Source organism: Miscanthus floridulus, chromosome 5 (assembly GCF_019320115.1).
Source record: "Miscanthus floridulus cultivar M001 chromosome 5, ASM1932011v1, whole genome shotgun sequence".
NCBI lineage: Eukaryota > Viridiplantae > Streptophyta > Magnoliopsida > Poales > Poaceae > Miscanthus > Miscanthus floridulus.
In genome coordinates, this window is record NC_089584.1 from 103,678,473 (window position 1) to 103,699,359 (window position 20,887).

At 44.5% G+C, this 20,887-nt stretch overlaps 1 protein-coding gene and 1 pseudogene across 2 annotated transcripts; both read right to left on the reverse strand.

Moving 5' to 3' along the window:
• Positions 1 to 327: 327 nt before the first annotated feature.
• LOC136452846 (dehydrin Rab25-like) lies at positions 328 to 8,235 on the reverse strand (annotated as a pseudogene).
• Positions 8,236 to 9,969: 1,734 nt separating this feature from the next.
• LOC136452847 (chaperone protein dnaJ 10-like) lies at positions 9,970 to 13,632 on the reverse strand. Of its 2 annotated transcripts, none has more exons than XM_066453433.1 (9): positions 13,434 to 13,632; positions 13,254 to 13,313; positions 12,781 to 12,863; positions 12,451 to 12,613; positions 12,127 to 12,256; positions 11,665 to 11,823; positions 11,400 to 11,572; positions 11,189 to 11,269; positions 9,970 to 10,343 (listed from the first exon to the last, which is right to left on the reverse strand). In XM_066453433.1, the coding sequence occupies exons 1-9, from the start codon at positions 13,518 to 13,520 to the stop codon at positions 10,266 to 10,268; spliced, it is 1,014 nt and encodes a 337-aa protein (XP_066309530.1). In that variant the 5' UTR covers positions 13,521 to 13,632; the 3' UTR covers positions 9,970 to 10,265. The 2 variants fall into 2 exon arrangements, with proteins under 2 accessions (XP_066309530.1, XP_066309531.1); XM_066453434.1 differs by having other exon boundaries at positions 10,256 to 10,394.
• Positions 13,633 to 20,887: the final 7,255 nt, after the last annotated feature.

Consider the following 20,887-nt stretch of genomic DNA (forward strand, 5'->3'; position numbering starts at 1 on the left):
GGGATGTGCTGCACGCGCGGGCCTGCACGGATCAGCCCCGATCGGAGCAAATCTTTGCGTGTACGAGCTGCGCAACAGCGAAGCAGGCGCACGCGCCGCTGTCGCCGCCTGGGCCGTGAGGTTCTCTCGCTCTACCGGAGCCCGGAGGATACCCATAATCCGCCAGCCCAATCGTGGTGCCGAAGGCCGCCATTCCGCCACCCGGCACCGTTCTCGGCCCACTCAGCTCGGGTGCCGTCGTGCGCCACGGCACGGGCTCGTGGATTGTGGACCCGTGCCGTTTCCTTCAAGTTCGCGATGAGCGGACTTCGCCCGTCGTCGTCCCATTGCGGTCACGAAGATTGCACGCCTCTGAAGTTTCCAGCCTCTAATTACTCTGCTTAGGCAAGTGGCGCTTTGGTGCAATGCAAGCAAAATTCAGTTCATAATACGAGATAAGACTAATTGACGGTCGCAAGAGCCAACATACCGATGACTACACACACAAACACGAGCCCAACATAACTCTGAGTCTGAGCCAAACCTAAACGGAGGAGGTACGTAGACACATATGTCGTACACAATACACAGCGACGTACGTGTGCATGAGACACACGATTCTGGACCCCTCAAAAGTCCAACGAGTCCTCAACTGAAGTGCACGTTCACGCTCAGTGGTGGTCTCCCGGCAGCTTCTCCTTGATCTTCTCCATGAAACCCTTCTTCTCGTGCGTTCCCGCTGCATGCGTCCCCGTCGTCGTTGCCGCCGGCGCCACGTGCCCAGCCTTCTGCTCCTCGTGCTTGTGGCTGCCTGGGAGCTTCTCCTTTATCTTCTCCTTGATGTGTTAGTATTGATCTCCCACCAGTTAGGCCCAACGGCCTAACTGGGCCTTGTCCTCGCGCCCTGATCGGGGGCGCCCAACCCTACATGGTTGGTGGGCCCCCGTCGCACAGCGCTATAAAGGAAGGTGGGGGCCGGGGCTCGCGACACGAGGTTTACCGCGCCGCCAGTCACCCCACCGACATCCTAAACCCTAGACCCGATCGAAAGTAGGGGCGCTGCCAGCGACGGGAAGTGCCACCGACGCCGGCAACGCCACCCGACGTTCACATCGCCGCCGAGGACGCCACAGCGCCGACTCACTCTCCACCGACCGTCGCTGCCGGCGCGCAGATGGCGTCCGTCAACGAAACCCCGGCCGGAGCTTCAACAACTACGGCGTTTGACGGTTTGCCACTTATCACCTATCTCTCAATCTCTCTCTGTAAAATCCGAATGATCTATTACTGTGCTAAGAATCCCGATCCGATGAACATACCTAAGAACTCTAAATCTAACAATGGCATCGGAGCCAAGGTTCGACAAGAAATCAAACCAATATGATGCGGATCGGGAAAGAAAACAGAAAAACCGAACTCTAAGACCTAACCCCATCACTAATCGGTTCAATCCGAGAAGAAAGAAAAGGAACCCTACCATCTAGATCTCGAATCACACAAAAGGTAAACACGGATCGGGGAAATCGGGTTCCACCGAACCCTAACCCTAGATCCCCTTTTCGGGTGAACGAGTGAGAAGAAAAGAAAGAAGAAAGAAATCAAATCCGAAAGGGGAAGGGGAAAAGAACAAGAGGCGGCACACTGAAACCCTAACCCTAATCCCATTCGGATGAACAAGCCAAAAGAACACAGTAAAAAACCCCATTCCCAAACCCTAACCCTAATTCCCGTGCGTCGGAATGGGGAAGAAAGGGGACGGGGAAGAACGAGAAAAGAAAGAACACGCCGTTCGTCGGGGATAAACTACCACCGGCGCGGAAGAAGAAGAAGAAGCGCACCGGCTTTTTCGCCGGCGCTGGAGAAGAAACCGAGCCGATGCGCCCGGGCTCGGCCAAGAAAGCGCCGCGGCTAGGCCGCTCGACGGCGGCGTGCTCACCCGTTGGGGAGCACGCGCGCCGGCGAGGGGGCCAGCGACGGCGCCAAAGCCTGCTCCGGTTTTCCTCGCTCGCGGCTGCTCGGCGGTGACCGTCTCTGCTGCGGCTGAGAAGAGGCAAGCAGCGAGGAGAGAGAGAGGGGAAGAGCCGAATGCCTAGGGTTTCTAGGGCGTCGGCCGCGACGGCGTTTTGATCAGCGCGAAACAGCCGCTCGGCCATCGGATCGACACGAACGGCCGCGATACGCTGGGCCAACTCGCCGGCCCAGGCGGGAGGAGGCGCGCGCGGCGCTTTGCCGGCCCAGGCCCAGGTTGCGGCCTGGGTGCGGCCTGTGCGCGCGAGGCAAGCCGGGCCGAGCCGGTTCAGCGCGTCTTGAGCCGCGCTGGGCTGAAAAATGAAAGAAGAACAAGAAATTTTTTTCTTATTATTTTCCAGAAACAATTTTGAATGCATATTTTGATGAATTTGAATGATTTTAATACAATTTTCTGTGCAAATTTTATCCAATGATATTTTGCCCAGAAAACAATGAATTTTTTAGTGCTTCTAGAAAATAATAACATGAAAACATTATTAATGTTTCCGCTGTGCATGATAATTATTGTTCTCTTTGATTAAATTTGAACCAACGGGATAGTTTAATTTTTAAGAGAAATGAATTTCTGATAATTTTGATGCAATTATGATATTGTAATTTTCTGACCAACGTTGTTAATAATAAATATTATAATTTTTGATCCATGAGAAATTGTGCATTAATTTTACTTCTGCCCAACGGTGATGTAAAATATTTTGCATGGATGAATTATAAGTTTTAATTTGACCAACGTTGAGTTAAAAGCATGAATTTTATGTATAAATGTTTCTTACTTACTCTGGTGTGATTTCAGGAGGCAAATGCATTGTGAACATTGCCAACATCCCGACACTCAACGGAACCAATCACCGTGTGTGGCGGGAGAAATATGAATTGGAACTTGTGTTGGGAGAGGTCGATTTTGCCATCACCTCACCGTGCCCTACTGAGCCAGAGGACCCGGTGAGAGGTGATAATGAATCTGACGCTGATTTCGCTTCTTGAAAGCGTGATCATGCTGAAATAAGAATGAAATATGACCTTGAACATAGGCAATGGACTCTCTCCAACCGCAAGTGCCTGTTGGTAGCCAAAGCCACCATTGAAGAACAGATAAGGGGCTCAATCCCTAAATGTGCTACTGCTAAAGAATATCTTGAGAAAATCAAGAGTCAGTTTACTGGGTCTACCAAGGCCACAGCAAGTTCACTGATTAAGAAGCTTATGAATGAGAAATTCACTGGTGGTAGCATAAGAGAGCACATTTTGAAGATGAACACTACGGCATCTAAGCTAAAAGAAATGAATTTGAAGGAGGAGGATTTCCTAATTCATTTGATTTTTGCTTCTTTACCGAAAGAATATGACACCTTCATTGTGAACTATAATATGCAGCCTGAAAGATGGGGCATAGAAAGACTCATCTCAATGTGTGCTCAAGAAGAGGAGAGGATAAAGTCCTCACAAGGTGAATCTGCTCATTTTGTGAAGGACAACAAAAGAAAGAACTTTAATGGCAAGAATTCTAAACCACAAGGGAAACCTAAGTAGGATAAGTCCTCTTCCTCCAGTTCATAGGGAAAGAAACCCCAGGATTCTGAGAATCAGCAGTATGGTGGAGCTGAAAAAGATCAGTGCAAGCACTGCTTCAAGAAGGGACACTACAAGAGGGATTGTCCAGACTTCCTGAAATCTCTGCTAAAGAAAGGTGATGAATTTATTACATTTGTAGATGAATCTCTGTATTTATGTTATGATAAATCCACTTGGTGGGTTGATTCAGGAGCAACTACTCATGTTGCAAATTCTTTACAGGGGTTAAGTGGGACGAGAACCTTGCAAAGAGGAGAAAGAACGATTAAAGTTGCAAATGGACTGCAAGCCAATGTTGAAGCCATTGGAGATTTTTCTTTAGAATTGAATAATGGTTTTTGTACTTAGACTTAAAGAAGTACTTTATGTTCCCTCCTTGCGTAGAAATTTAATAAGTGTTTCGAAACTTGATGATGATGGAATTGATTGCCATTTTGGTGATGGCAAGTGTAAGATACTGGTTAATAATAAATGTGTTGGTCTTGCCTTCCGATAAGACAAGCTTTATTTATTATCTCTTGCTGAGAATGCGAACAATGTATGTGATAAGAATGTGAATGATTCCCCATCTACGGATGTAACTAAGAAGCGGAAGAGAATTGATACTGTCTCTTCGAAATTATGGCATTGTCGCTTGGGCCATATTTCGAGGGGGAGAATGGAACGATTGGTTAAGGAATCAATTCTTCCGCACTTAGAATTTTCAGATTTAGAGCAATGTATTGATTGCATCAAAGGAAAGTATGTCAAGAAAATTAAGAAAGATGCCAAACGAAGCACAGGAATTTTAGAAATAATCCACACAGATATATGTGGTCCTTTTCCTGTGAAAAGTGTGGATGGTTATGACTCGTTTATAACATTCACAGACGACTACTCTCGTTATGGCAATATTTATCCAATTAAAGAAAGATCGGAAGCATTGGATAAATTCAAAATATTTAAAGCTGAAGTTGAAAACCAGCACAATAAGAAAATAAAGATAGTACGATCAGACCGAGGTGGAGAGTACTATGGGCGACATACCCCATATGGCCAAATTCCTGGACCATTTGCAAGGTTCCTACAGGAAAATGGCATAGTTGCTCAGTACTCCACACCGGGGGAGCCTCAACAGAATTGAGTGGCTGAAAGACGTAACCGTACCTTAATGGACATGGTAAGAAGCATGATGAGTTACTCTACATTACCGATTAGTTTATGGATGGAGGCACTGAAAACCGCCATTCACATACTTAATTGAGTACTAAGTAAATCGGTGCCTAAAACACCGTATGAATTATGGACAGGAAGGGAACCCTTACTTAACCATTTTGCGTGTGTGGGGCTGTCCAGCTGAGGCAAAAGTGTTTAACCCGAACATAGGAAAGTTAGACTCCAAGACAGTCAGCTGCCATTTTATTGGCTATCTAGAAAGATCGAAAGGATATCGCTTCTTTTGTCCTGACAGATATACGAAGATTGTAGAGACACGCTGTGTTCTTGGAGGATAACATGATCAGGGGGAGCGTGGTAGCACGAGAAATCAGCCTACAGGAGAAGCGGGTACATGTACCCACTCTGATGGTTGAAGAACCATTCTTCACGCTACCTGCTGCTGTTGCACCGACAGTGCAGGACACTGTAGTGCCAACACCTGTTGCAAGCTCTCCTGTGGCGACAATGAATGAACATGAGGAACCTGTCCTTGAGGAACCTATCCTTGAGGAAACTATAGAACCAAATGTTGCACATGAGGAAGAACTACAACAGCCCAATGTGGAACAAGTGCCGGAGGCACCTAGAAGGTCTCAAAGAATAAGAAGATCAGCTATTACTGATGACTATGAAGTTTATGAAACTGAAGAATGTCAGATGGGGGACGATCCCACCTCATTTGAAGAAGCCATGAGAAGCGACCACTCATCAAAGTGGCTTAAGGCCATGGAAGATGAATTGAAATCAATGAGTACCAATAAAGTTTGGGACTTAGAAAATATTCCTAAAAGAGCCAAAACAGTAGGTTGTAAATGGGTCTACAAAACGAAATATGACTCCCAAGGGAATATAGAAAGATTTAAAGCGCGACTCGTGGCGAAAGGCTTCACGCAAAGAGAAGGGATTGATTACAATGAGACGTTTTCTCCAGTCTCATGTAAAGATTCCTTCAGAATTATAATGGCACTTGTAGCCCACTATGACTTGGAGTTACATCAAATGGATGTAAAGACGGCTTTCCTAAATGAGGATTTGGAAGAAAATGTTTATATGGCACAACCGAAAGGTTTTGTCGTAAAAGAAAAGGAAAATATGGGATGCCGTCTAAAGAAATCAATTTACGGATTGAAGCAAGCTTCAAGACAGTAGTATTTGAAATTTGATAGAACGATAAAAGTTTTTGGGTTTGAAGAAAATGTTGAGGACAATTGCGTTTATGCAAAGTTCAGGAATGGAAAGTACATATTCCTAATTTTGTATGTGGATGATATCTTGCTTGCTAGCAGTGATATCAATCTACTAATGGAAACGAAGAAATTCTTGTCCTCGAACTTTGATATGAAAGATCTCGGTGATGCCTCGTTCGTTTTAGGAATAGAGATTCACCGAGATAGGAGAAAAGGGGTTCTAGGATTATCGCAAAAGGCATACATAGAAAAGGTCCTGAAGAAATTTAGTATGCATGCGTGCAGTCCTTCACCTGCTCTTATAGTCAAGGGCGATAGATTTGGGGAACATCAGTGTCCCAAGAACCAATATGAAATTGACCGAATGAAAGCGGTACCGTATGCTTCAGCTGTTAGAAGTTTACAATATGCTCAAGTGTGTACACGCCCTGACTTAGCTTTTGTTACCGGGTTACTTGGCAGATATCAAAAGAATCCAGGAATTGAACATTGGAAATTAGTGAAGAAAGTCCTGCGTTATTTGCAGGGTACGAAAGGCCTCATACTTACGTATAGAAGATCTGATTCCCTGCAGATAGAGGGGTATTCAGATTCTGATTATGCGGGAGACGAAAGAAAATCCACGTCAGGATATGTATTTACTCTCGTAGGAGGGGCTATATCGTGAAAAAGCTCCAAACAAACCGTAACTACATCCTCGACAATGTATGCCGAGTTTGTAGCATGCTATGAGGCAACGGGGCAGGTGAACTGGCTGAAGAAATTCATACCCATATTGAAAGTGATTGATGATATAAATGAACCACTACGATTGTATTGTGATAACAATCTAGCGGTACAGTACGCTCACAACAATAGGTCAAGTGGTGCTGCCAAACACATTGACATAAAGTACTATGTTGTGAAAGATAAAGTTCGGGATCATATAATAAATCTTGAGCATATAAGTACAGAGAAAATGCTCGCGGATCCGCTCACAAAGGGCTTACCACCCAACGTGTTCAGAGAACACGTAGCCGGCATGGGTTTAAGGGAAAGCCTATGATTCCCAAACATACGAAGGGCCCAAAGAAAGTTTACATTTCAAAACGGAGAATTGTATTGTGGCTGTTAGTCTAACGGCACTAATTGCTGTGACGATGGGACAGTTCTATGCACTAATCTGTGATGAAATAGGATAGAAGCAAGAAAAATATGAATTAAAAGTTTTGAGTATGAAATTAAAGAACGAAGAATAGATGAGAGATCAAGGGGAAGAATGTTAGTATTATCTCCCACCAGTTAGGCCCAACGGCCTAACTGGGCCTTGTCCTCGCACCCTGATCGGGGGCGCCCAACCCTACATGGTTGGTGGGCCCCCGTCGCACAGCGCTATAAAGGAAGGTGGGGGCCAGGGCTCGCGACACGAGGTTTACCGCGCCGCCAGTCACCCCACCGACATCCTAAACCCTAGACCCGATCGAAAGCAGGGGCGCTGCCAGCGACGGGAAGTGCCACCGACGCCGGCAATGCCACCCGACGTTCACATCGCCGCCGAGGACGCCACAGCGCCGACTCACTCTCCACCGACCGTCGCTGCCGGCGCACAGATGGCGTCCGTCAACGAAACCCCGGCCGGAGCTTCAACAACTACGGCGTTTGACGGTTTGCTACTTATCACCTATCTCTCAATCTCTCTCTGTAAAATCCGAATGATCTATTACTGTGCTAAGAATCCCGATCCGATGAACATACCTAAGAACTCTAAATCTAACATGATGCTCTTCTTCTTCCGGCGCCCACCTTGCCCGTCGTCCTCGGAGGACTGCCGTCGTCAAATGACATCAGTCAGAACGCCACCAACAATAATCTGCAGCCCATGAAAAAATGCTCGATGGCTAACAAGTACAGCATGCTATTATTACCGAGCTGGAGCTGGAGCTGCCGGAGCGCCTCAGCTTCTCGCCGAGTGTCGTCGTGTGCTCTTCCTTGGTCGGCTGGAGCTGCGCGCCCGGGACAAACGTGTGCTCCTCCCTGGTCGGCTGGAGTTGGGCGCCTCCCACGGCGCCACCAACCATGCCCTCGTACGCGAGCGCCGTCACGTGCACCGCGACAGTGTCGCCAGCGCTGTAGGGGGGGGGGGGGGGGGGGGTTCAGCGGTGCTGCCCAAACCGGACGCTGGTGGCTCCCTCGGGACTGGGTTGCCGTACTGGTCCACCGGCGGCACGGGGTTGCCGTACTGGTCGACGCGCGGGTACGGGTGCCCGTACTCCCCCTGGTACTCCGCCATTGTTTGCCCCCTCTTGCTGAGCGACAATGCCCTCTTGGCTTGCTGAGCGTCTGCGTGCCGGTGACTGTTCTCTGCTGGTAGCTGTAGCGGATGGGAATGGAGGCGAAACCAATGCGCTCGTGTCTAGTATATGTAACGGGAACAGGGTGATAGGGATGGCATGCGCAGGAGGACACGCGCGCACGCATGCAGCCACATAGGGAGGCAACGCATGACGAGAGAACGGCGCGTGTCACGGGCGTGCCATGTTGGTTCGCTCTGAACGTTCCAGGCGAAGGCGAATGAAAGGGAGTAGCCGAGTAGGAGTACGTTATCAAGTCCAGTGCCATTTCTGGTTTCAGTCTCATATTTTTAATAACGATAATGATACGCCCACGGGCACGGACGGAGGCCAAACTGGATCCTGGCCCCCCTTCTTCGGCTGTATCACTCCGAAGGTTTGTATGTTGCTGCATGTATGTAATTAATTCCTGCCTCTCTCGTAGCATGCTTGTTGTTGCTGATGAGTGAATCACAGCTTACAAGTATGTAAATTCGCACATTGTTCATTCTTTTTTGACAGATTTCCCATTGTTCATTGCAATCTATATAGATAGAACTTGAAAAAAACAAAGATTTTTCACAGAATTCCAATGATCTATACTACTATCGGTAATCACTGTAGCAGGGTAGCTTTGAATTAGCCCCCTACACATTCATGCAAGCTCCGCCACTGCCCACGGGTATCCGTCCAGTACACCGACCCACCCGCGTCGCTTATCTGCGCTGCACACCGAACGTCTGCGTCGTGCACCCCCGCCGCACTCCGCCTCGCTCCCTCCCTCCCGTCGCAGGCGCAGCCTGTTCCCACTCGTCGTGCGCACAGCCTACTCGGCTGATCCAAGGCTGGTGCTACTGGCGGTGACAATGGTGGTGTTTGCGCGCAGCTGGCTCCCACCCCCGACGCCTAGAATTAACCGGCCCCAGCCTTTCGTATGTTACAAAACGCATGTGTTTTATATGAATGTTTTATATGAATGTTGCAGTGATAGTTTTTGGATGTTGCACATGTTGCAATAGGTATACACGTATGTTGCAAGAGTTTGTTCAAAATATTTCATCTGTTTCAGACGCATGTTGCAAGTGTTTTATCTATATGTTGTATATGTTGAAAATATATGTTCTAATGTTTCATCTTTTTTCGGATATATATTGCAATTGTTTCATAGCCATGGCGGCGTCGATGTGGGGAGGAGGCGCAGGCCGCGTAGAGTCGGTGTGGAAGAGGCAGGGGAGTCATCCAAGCGGCATGGAAGAGGTGGGCGCGAAGCGGTGTGGAAGAGACGGGCGAGGCGCCGATGTGGAAGAGATGGGGCCGAGCCATCCGGACGACGTGGGTAGCGAAGCGGAATGGAGCGGTCTGAACACGGGCACGGGAAAGCAGAGCTGTCGTCGACGGCGCGCGAATCGAGAGACCAGGGCGGAGCATGCGCGGACGTCCGGACGCGCGCAACCGTCGAAACATCTGAGCGCTACTCTTTCCGTTTTAATAATGATTCTATATAAAAAAAATTAAGTCTATATTTTGAACAAAAATAAAGGATATTTGATTTTTGAATTTTTTTTTAGATTTCTAAATAGTAGGGTTTATATAGACAATTAGATTGCAGTATCTCATTCTAAAATCTAAGTGTTTAGAACTTTTTCACTCTTTTACTTTATTCCCATTTTTTAAAGATACATCAGGATCTGAGTCAGATCGTAAATGACATCCAAAGTCGATGAGCATGCGCTTAAATCATTATGCATCACATTGTGACTCCAAATATTTACTATTTTTCGTCCAAAACAATACTATTTGCAGTGCAGGACAGCGATACAGTATGGCATGATATTGACAAGGTAGCAATACCTTGCGGTTATACCGTACAAAAATCTTTGGAAACAGCATTGTTGTCTCATTCCACAGTGGTCGGCTTTCGGGCTCAGTCTCGGTAAGTCGGTGACGCTGACGCAGTATATGATATCGTATCCAGATTTGTCCACCATCCTCAGTGCGACGGTGTGGCTTCTGCAGCAGCATCTTCAAAACGCAGGCTGTTTTCACGACGGTAGTTTGATTTTGCGCCCTGATTTCACGACGGATAAATTACTCATTACAACTTCGTTACCTGGTTAAACTGGAATGACATGAAATTACTCACGATTGAAGTAGCACTCACAGTTAAGGGATACAAACAAGAACAACTGATAAGTGAAAGCAGCAAGCATCTAGTCTAATAAAGGCAGACTGAACATTAGAAGCATGTAAGTTAATTTAAACATCTCGGCAGTTCGGATAGCGGCCGGCAAGGTGAAGGAGAGAAAAACAACAGACTGAAACATGCAAGTTAATTTCAAAAATTAAAATCAACAAAAGGCTGATGCCCCAGCAAGAGGGAGCTGAAGGACCTTTCAAGAGTTTCTAGATGTGTTTTTTCTGACACTAGTGGTACATTCAGCAAACAAAGGCAAAAAATTATGTCTAAATTTGTTCTGGAGTTTATGAAATTGCTGCAATATTGTCAATAAAAATAGCTTTCATACCTAATACCTAATTGGTAAAAAAATGAACGTGGTCCAAATTAATTTGCATGATGAATAGGTAGTGTGACAACAAATTATGCCTCATTTCAAAGAGCCCTGAAAGTGGGTGCATAGAATAACTTCAGCGAGAAAGGATTCTGTATTAGAGTATTTGATTTTAGCACTGACAATACATTGACACCGGATTCAATATTTGGTGTTTATAATGCAATTTACTCAAACAAAATGATGTAGCATACTTCATTCCTGATGAGCCATAGAGATGGTAATATAATGATATGCACATAAGAGATGAAAGATTAATGTATGCTTGTCCTTAGGCTTTCATCAAATCGTCTCTGCCCCTGACAAAGTAACTGGATTACTCAAAGACTAAAAGAAAACTTACTTGAAATATCGTCCCTAGCTTTTTCAGTCCTCTTGCCCTCAACTTCAGTATGTCTCTGGGAATATCATTTTCTCTCAAAACCTGGAGAAAAGGGTGAAAACAGAAATTAAACATGGAGTGCCAGACTTCATTTTCCTAATTGAATATTCATATTAAAGAAGATATAAATATACATGCATGATAAATTTAAACGAAGCAATTAAGTGCTTACTTCTTGGCAGACCCGTGAAAGCGTTGCCTCAATATCGACCACATTAATTTTCCATAAAGAATTGAGCATCGCATCCTTTTTTTCTTCGATACTCTTAATAAGCTGCTCTTCCTTGTTGTCACCCTCTTCAATCTTTTTTATCCCTTCTTGTAGCTGTATCAGAGAAATTGCACCTATAATAGGAGGATATAAGTCACTGAAGAATCGGGCCATCGTTAATTAAAAAAAAGGGGGGTAGTTATTGACTTATTGTCCTCAGCTTTACCTGCAGCAGCATTAACCTGTGATTTTACGTGATGGCCCTTGTCCCTTACCCACTCAGCAATGAAAGGTACACCCATATACAGTTTGCTTTTTCCAAGTTCTCTTGCTGCTTGCCGAACATAGATGTAGCCAATAGTGTGAAGCATAGCCTCACCAAAAGCTGAAAAAAGATTTATATAAGTAAACCACACATAAAACATCAGTAAATAAAATATTTATACTGTTCAAACCTAAATAAAGGACACAAATGAACCTTATGGATGCCACATTACGATAGTTGCAGAATCTGGAGGTATAAGTATTTTAAATGCAACAGAGGTATGAAGAAATGAAATTCAACAGTTTACACTCATCATGAAAATAGCATTAAGAAGTGGCTCTGTGTAGCAGCAAAGCTGAACCTATACTACTAGCGAGTAAATGACTGAATATGGAGATGAAAAGTGAGGTTCTTAGACCTTACCAGCTTGAGACAAACGCTGAGCTTCTGCATTTGCCCAATCACCAAACTCATCTTGCTTCCCATCAACATATGGTTGCAGCCGATGCTTTAGGCTTTGAGTAAGTATTTGCTCTCTTTCGGTTTGCACGTCCTGAAACCAATGAGATTATAAAGGTCTACACTTAGAACATCAACTACCAAGCCTGAGGAGATTTTTCTAGACCATGAAGTTATTTAGACCCTTATTAAAGCAAAACCATGGGGTGGTCTGTCCCACCGGGGTGTAGGTAAATTTAGAGCCTGAGGAGATTGGTGTTAGTAAAACTTATTACAGGAGCAGCGTACCTTTATCTTCTCTTGAATCCTTGTCCTTGCCTCAGGTGCGGTTGATTCTTCCTCAATCTCTACTGAGGCAACAGATGCTAGCGCAAGTTGGCCAACATAATCTTCGAAATAGTCGCTCCCGAAAAGCATTCCAAAGACAGCGGTTGGATCAATCATATTATCTCTGGAATATCATTGCAAGAATTTTAGTGACTAACTATCAGTGATATGGTAGCTACTATCACGTAAATGTACTAACATCCAAAATAAAGCTCAGAGCATCTGTGGCATCCTATGTTTCAGAAACTAGCGTTTGAAGATAGGATAGGCTTAAATAAATTCAGAACTTACTGCGGAAGTCCTTCCTTTCCATACTTATCGTAAGACTCCTTTTTCACCGGATCACTTAGGACCTGATAGGCTTCGCCTAGTTCCTTGTAAGAGGTAACCAACCAATTCAAATCAGTGTTCGTAGCAAGGTAACCATCTACAGGACAACTGATTCAGATTTTGCAATAAGAGATACGAGAAAATCATTCCTGTACACAACTAAGTTTATGACAATGTCGTGTTTACAGTTTAGCTTTTGCACACTATTGCAACACCGATGCGAGTTCTCTGGCCAAATAGGATGCAATCAGAAGCAAAACACAATTGCACGGTGACCATCTTTGTGGGTTTTGAGTTTTTGACCCCCAGTGCTATATCTGCCAGTGGACATAGGAAATTCTACAGCCATTCCACTCTTATCCCTCTGCCGCACCCAAAATGCAACTAGCAAAATCCGCAGGAAGTAGTAGATAGAGCAGAACATGAATATGTACCTGAAACTTGCGCGCGGCATCAGGGTTGCCCGGATTCTTGTCCGGGTGCACCAGCTTGGCCTTCAGAAACCCGAAACAAGGCCAACAGATTCAAATCACGAAACCGGAACAGTCTGCGCGAAAATAACCACCGTCGTCGTTGATCAAGGGAGGCCGGGAGGGGGATAGCCACGCACGCACCTTGAGGTAATAGGCCTTCTTGATCTGGGCCACGGAGGCGTCAGTGCTGATCTCCAGGACGTCGTAGTACGCGCTGTCCTTCACCATGGCGGCCGGCTCCCCGTTCCCTTCCTCCTGGATCAAACTGAAGGCGGGGGGAGGAGGGTTCCGACTTCCGAGATGGGTTGCAGGCGAAAGAACGAAGAGTCGGAGAGGCCGAGGCCCACCTGGCCGGGAGACCGGAGATGGGGGTGATTGGGGTGAGTCAGTTTGATGCGATGGCGCGGTCAACATGGGAACAAAGGCACCGGAGACTGGGCCCACCGGTGCCTGGTTCCGTTATTCCATAGTAGGGGCCAGGGCACGACAAAACTGCAGCAGCGGGCGACGCTCACTGACCTTCTGGCCCCGCTGGCTTGCAACTGCAAAGGGAAACTTCGCTGGCCGCCAGCCCGCTCCCCCTTCCACACTCCAAACGAAGCCAGGCTAGTCGGCGGCGTTGTACATGGTTACTCTTTGATTAGGCATAGATCACAATTATTTACACCATTATTGCCCATACACAGCGGCACACCGCTGGCCTCAACATTGGGCCAGAGAACTCCAGCGTGTGATTACTTAAGCCCTCATCTTACTTTTAAGAGCTCAGAACAGGTACATTGCTATATATTAGTAGTCTCAAAGACCGTGTCATGCAATGCCACATAGGAGAGGGAGAAAGGCGAGAGAAAGATGCGGTTGTCTCGTTGAAACAATCACCTCATGAACAAAAATTTAGGACTACGGATACAACTATTTCATCATTGAACGTTTAGTGTTTTCAAGCAACTCACAATTCACAAACTTTCCTTTTGTTGATTGCACAAATTAAAGATAATTAAATTACTACAAGACAACTTAAAAGATAACATGTTGTATGAGTTGATTGTTTAATAACCTTATAATTACGTGGCATTGTATGAAACAACATCAATGCACTTGTCCTCAGAGGAAAAAAAAAGATGAACTCCAACAAAACCCCTACTAACTCTCAAATTTGAGAGGATCCTCCAATCCGCCTCCCCCTCCTCATTCCTAGGGGCGTGCTAGCCCTAAAATGATGGTTGCGGTAGTTTCCCCTCATGCGCGCTTGCAGAACCGCGTGATCCTTGGCTGTCGGCGCGACTCCCCTATGCCGCTACTTGGCGAGGCCTACTCATCAGCTGGCGGCACCCGTCCCTGACTCCCCCTCCCCCAGTGAGCCCGCGATGAGCTTCTACCCCCTGAGCCTGCAGCGAGCGGCTCCCCCGGCGAGCCCCTACGGGAGCGGACCCAGCAGGCGACTGTACCTTCGGTCATCTGATTTGGATGAGATTGAGGATGGGAAGAGCAGAAAATGACAAGTTGATCCCTTATCTCAATGTCTATTAAAAATGATTTGAGAGCTCTGATTTGAAAGTTGTTGCTGGAGCAGATGCAAAAAGTCAAACCCTCGAAAATAAGAGGAGCACTCAAAAAGTTAAGAGCCCTGATTTAAGGGCTTTTGCTAGAGTTGCTCTTAGACTAACAAAATCGTTCACAAGAACGTTACAGAAAGTTTACTGATGTCGTCAGTCACAAACATATACAATTAATATGATTCATATAAACATTTGCATTAACATGTTAATGTTTTAAATAAGAAGAGAGAACAGATCACTTAGCTCAATTTCCAGCCTTAGATTAGTCATAAAATAACTGTCATGAAGACTACTCACTCTGATCCAAAAAAGTTAATCAATCTCAACTTGGACCAAATCTATAAAAAAATATTGTATTATATTATATATGATAAGTATCATCACAATAACTATAGAATATATTTTTTATCATAAACCTAGTTAAATTGTCCTGCCTAGTGGCAGTGGACCAACAGGACAAGTAAGATTTAAACTGAGGTACCGTTTAGATGGCAAATTTTTTGGCGAAATGCTACTGTAGCACTTTCGTTGTTATTTGGTAATTAGTGTTCGATCATAGTCTAATTAGGCTTAAAAGATTCGTCTCGTGAATTTCGTCTAAACTGTGTAATTAGTTTTATTTTTTATTTATATTTAAAGCTTCATGCATGCGTCCAAAGATTCAATGTGACGAAGAATCTTGAAAAATTTGATATTTTGGAGTAGAACTAAACAGAGCCTGAATGCAGTTGGAGTAGATCTCACTGGCCGCTGCATCGTGGCCGCGGCGCCGCCTGAGCAGAGACAGGGCAGCAGACTCGTAGCGGCGTGGCCGACGTGGAGACTGGGAAGAGGGCGGAAGCAGTTGGCGGTCAGCAGCGCGCGGTGGGATCTGCGGGACTGCGGCCTTGTTCTTCTCGGCGGACGTCGCCCGCCGTGAGGAGGCCGTAACCGCCACGTCCGCGTCCGCGCTCAGGCTTGGGGCGAGACCCCAGGCTGCCGCCGTATCGTAGCCAAGTACCACGAGTCCACGACAGAAGGGCGCAGGGGACCGGAAGCCTCCACCGAATGACAGCGCGCCAAATATATTCCCGTAAACAGTGCCAAGCCAATTCCCCCGGCGCTGGTGAGAACGGACCACGTTTCCGACGGCCCACGTAGCACCAGGTACGTTAGATTCTCTCTTTTTTTTATTCTTCTCATTTCTTTTCTTTTTCTTTTCTATTCTTTTTCTTTTCTTTTCCTTTTTTTTGCTTCATTTATTTTTCTATATTTTATTTTATTTTTGTTTTATGTGATTTTTATTATTATTTTCATTTTTAATATTTTTATCTTTCTTTTATTTCTTTTTTCTTTTCTTTTCTTTCCTTTCCTTTTTTTATTATTTTTTCATTCCATGCTTCAATTTACTTTTTATTTTTTGTTTTATTTTCATTTCATGTGACTTTGTCATTATTCTTTTCATTTTTATGTTTTTATTTATTTTATTTCTTTTCTGTTATTATTATAATAATTATTGTGTTTGCTTTATTTTATTTTTATATTTTTAGTTCTTTTTTTGTTTTTCTTGCTTTTTCCTTTTCTCTTTTTTGTCTTCATATTTTCTAGATTTTTTCTTTTATCTTTTTCTATTTTAACCCTAATTTTTTTTTCATGTTTACTCTTTTATTTCTGTATTCCATAAGATGTTAAGATGTTCATATAGTATACATACGATGTTCCATGATGTAATTTGTAATGTTCATGTAGTATACAAATGCTGTTCTATGATGATCGTGATGTTCGTGTAGTACACATGCGATGTTCTATGATGTTTTTTATGTTCTCTTAGTATACTTGTGATGTTCCATGATGTATTTTATAATGTTCACGTAGTATACAATGATGTTCTATGATGTATTGTGATGTTCATGTAGTACACATGCGATGTTTTACGATGTTTTTTGTGATGTTCATATAGTATACATGTGATGTTCACGTAATATATATGCGATGTTCTATAATGTATTTAGTGATATTCTATGATGTACTTAGTAATGTTCACTTAGTATACATGTGATGTTCTATAGTATATTTTAGGATGTTTGAATCCATATGATGTTCTATAGTCTAGAATTTATTATTATTTTATTTGTGTTATGTATTTATTTATTTATATGTATATTATAATACCATTTCCATGAATCTAAAACTAGATTGTTCTTCTAAACTGAGAACATCTTTCTTACAAAAGGCCCCATTCGGCTTACCCAGAAACCGGCTTGTTCGGCTTGTTTTTTCAGCCGAAACATTATTTTTCTCTCACTACAATTCAGCCAGAACAGTGTTTTCAGCCAGTTTCAGCCAAGACGAAACATTGTTCTCTGAACCTAGAACATTGTCTCTAGTCGATAAAAGAAAATGTTCTATCTTAATGACATAAATGTTCGTTAATAAATTTTTATCTAAATATATCCATGTGAGATCTTGTTTTAAAGGATTTATTGCAAGGAATACGATGGTGCAATCGGATTTTAATTGGACACTTGGTTTAGCAGTTATGATTTTTTTTACTTTAAAAAGCATTATATATATGTGCCGATGTCATCTATTTTGGATTTTTCTGCATGCAGCCAGCCTGAAGTGGGTGTTTGTGGGCCGTATCACTACGCAATTGGGCCGGCTGGCGCGTGCGTTCTGCATGTCCCGCGAAAATTATTGCGCGTTGCTGGCCGGGTGGACGGGAAAGGGGTCGGATGGTTGTTACCGTCCGATGGGTAGACGCTAGCACCCCTCGCAGCCGCAGGGGACTGGGCTCGCTCACTGGGTTGTGCTTGTGCTGCCGCCGCCGTCCACGACGCTATGAGAGTAGCCACACGTCTTAAATCTGAAACAAAGAAAAGCGAGCAACACACGAGGCAACTAGATAGGATCCACGAACATCAACCTGAGTTGTGCCCGAGTGATGGTGACCCCCGGTGTTAATTCTCTCACACGTCTTGACCTAAGCGTCGCCGCCACCTTCCACCTCCGCCGGTCCCCCTCCCTTCCCCTCCGACATCTTGCCGGAGGCCAGAGGGAGTGAGGATCCATCTTTTTTTATAAGTTTTTCTAATAGATCGAGTTCTTAAGGTTAGAGTTTCTACATGCCAAATATGTTGGGATTGGGGATTTATCTCCTCCTCCTCTCCGGCGACGATGAAGGGGAAGGGTGGAATCGTTTTTTCCATGGCGGCTCTGTTGAAGATGAGGGCGACAACTACGGCATCAGCAACTTCACCGTCTTACTGACATGGAGACCTTTCTTTCTAGACGGCGACATCAAGGTGGAGATGATGTTTCCGCCATGGAATAATTTTCTCTGAACTCTTCTTCGTTTTGTCGTGGTTAGATCTGGCCACGATGAATGACTAGGCAGAATAATTTTCCGATCAGTCTTCCTCATTTTTCAGTGGCAGAAAGAAGAAGAAGAAGAAAGACTAACTCCGCCTACATGAATGTTGGTCGTCGTTCGTTGGACATCTGTCCTCAGGCCACCTTTTACCGAGTATTTATTTGTGCGGTCATCCATACTGCAAAGCATCGTACATGTTTGGTTAGTTGGAGGAAGGTAGAAGAGTAATTCTTTGTGGGATGTGGTCAATATGGACTAGCAGGAACGACCGAAAACATGGGAAGATGCTGATTGATCCACGATCTGCAATAGACTGGGCAGTGGAGGCCTGTTTTCAGCTTGTAGCGGATTGCCCTTCGGGGAAGATCAACGCGGAGCAAGCGGTAAAATGGCAACCACCGGATCATGGAACTGTGAAGGTTAATACAGATGGGGCTTTTCCTCCCGTGTGTTGAATCGGGCGCAACGGGGGCAGTGCTGCGGGACAGTGACGGCAATCTACGCATGGCCTCGGCACGATGGATTGACTTGGTGGGCTCGGCCTTGCTGGCGGAGGTCGAGGCGTTACGTGATGGTGTTCGGCTGATTCCGGCCGGAACGAGGGAACACATCATCATGGAGACTGACTCACTGGTTCTAGTTTCCCTCTGGCGCGACAGGGACAAGCATCGATCCAAAGTTGGAGTGATCAAGGATGAAGTTGCGGCGCTTGCCTCAGCTTTCACTAGTTTTAGAGTTGTCTTCACAAAAAGAGTAGTGAATTTTGCAGCTCATCTTTGCGCTAAGCAAGCTCTTGATTATAAGCATAACTTTGTTTGGAGAGCATCTCCAAGAGTTTGCTATCTCAACTTGGCATCCATATAATTTTGGCAAAACAAGAAAAAATAGCCTCCAACAGTTTGGCAAAACAACTTGGCATCAATAGCAACTTGGCAAATCTTCCCTCCGCGCCCAAATATACGCGCGCGTATACGGCTTGGCATCCGGGGCTCTTCTTTTCTTCGCGGAGCTCTTCGTTCGCTTAGCGGGGCTCTTCGTTCGCTTAGCGGGGCTCTTCGTTCGCTTAGCGGGTCTCTTCGTTTTGTTAACGGGTTTTTTTATTTGACCAAGTTAAAAATGCCAAACTCTTGAAGATAGATTGTTTTTTTACTTGGCATATAATTTTGGGAGTTGGCAAATCACAAGATTTGCCAAGTAAAATTTGACAAACTCTTGGAGATGCTCTTAGTGCTCCTAGCTTCCTGCAGCAATGCCTGCAACTTGATTATAATGTTTCTACTTAATCAATGAAGCCAAGTTAAAAAAAAAAGATCTGGAGCTACTCACAGCTTGTGTACAATTTAGATAAAAATCAGTTTCTGGATATTTATGTAATCCAGAGTACTTGTAACATATTGATATATCTGGCTATTATCTAATATAATTCTTCTTTCGTCGCAAAAAAAAAAAAAAAAAACAGCGGCCTGAGCTGGGGCTGGGCTTGAATTGAGCATGGGAACGGCCGGGCCCAGATAATAATCATGACGAAATGGATTACCTAACTGTTTTAAAAGTCATGCAAACTTTTCCAGAGAACCAACAAAGCACAACTTTTATAAACAAAAAAATGTCAAGTTAGATGGTGCAACTCTCAAAATCTAAGGGATAATATTTTTCGAGGGGTTGAACAGAGTGCATTGTACAACAGACAATCAACAATGAAAACGAATTTTAGCCTTTAAAGTTATCACCGTTTATAAAAAAAGGCCGTGGAAAGAATACAAATCTTGGCTTGGAGAACTGAATATTTTAGTGCTAGTTTGGTTAGTCTTCAAACCGAGGGGATTGGGGGAGATTGGTGGAGGTGCCCTCAGTTCAACGATTAACCGAACAAGACCTTACAGAGATACGTGATTTGCGAGCACCATGTCCAATCCTGTGTGGACAACCTTTCAACTGCAGACTACCGCTCACAAACCGGCAGTAATATATGTTTTATAATAGTGCAAAAACTTCAAAACAGAATCTCTATTGCTTTTTTTATCTCCCATTATTTTTACATCTAAAAATAATAGCCATAATTTCCGAGAACCTCCAAGGCGACGGCGGCGGCCAAGCCATTCCTGGACATCTCCACCACCATAATTCACACCCATAACCTACAAAATGGAATCTTCGTTGCTTGCTCTATCTTACAATATTCTCATATGTAAAAATAGTAACAGAAGATCTAATTCTAACAAACCTCTAGGTGGTGGTCCATGAAAGTCGGGGACCATGAAGAGCGCTGCTGAAATAAATGGCGCCAACACCAATACGGAGCATCAGTCGTTCACGTATATTTGTGCGTGGATGCATTCGTTTTTAAGTGCGGATCGATGAGGAGTTAGTACAACTCTACAAAGAGTTGTTAGACTTGTTTTTTTTCCATCCCACAAGAAAAAGAGATTGGAAATGAGTTTTACATGCAGAGCTGTTTGATCCTTTCATATAGAGAAATTGAAATCTACTTAATAAACTAGGCCATTTGGTTTGAAATTCGATATTCCATCACTTTCCAAAGTTCACATATAAGTCTATCTCAAATTCATAAGGTGGAAAATAAAAATTGATTCGGATTACCATGCTATATTTCTACTTTGCAACTTATAACGCCCTCTTCAAGTCACTCCCCTATGGTAGAAATACAACACATAAGTATCTCT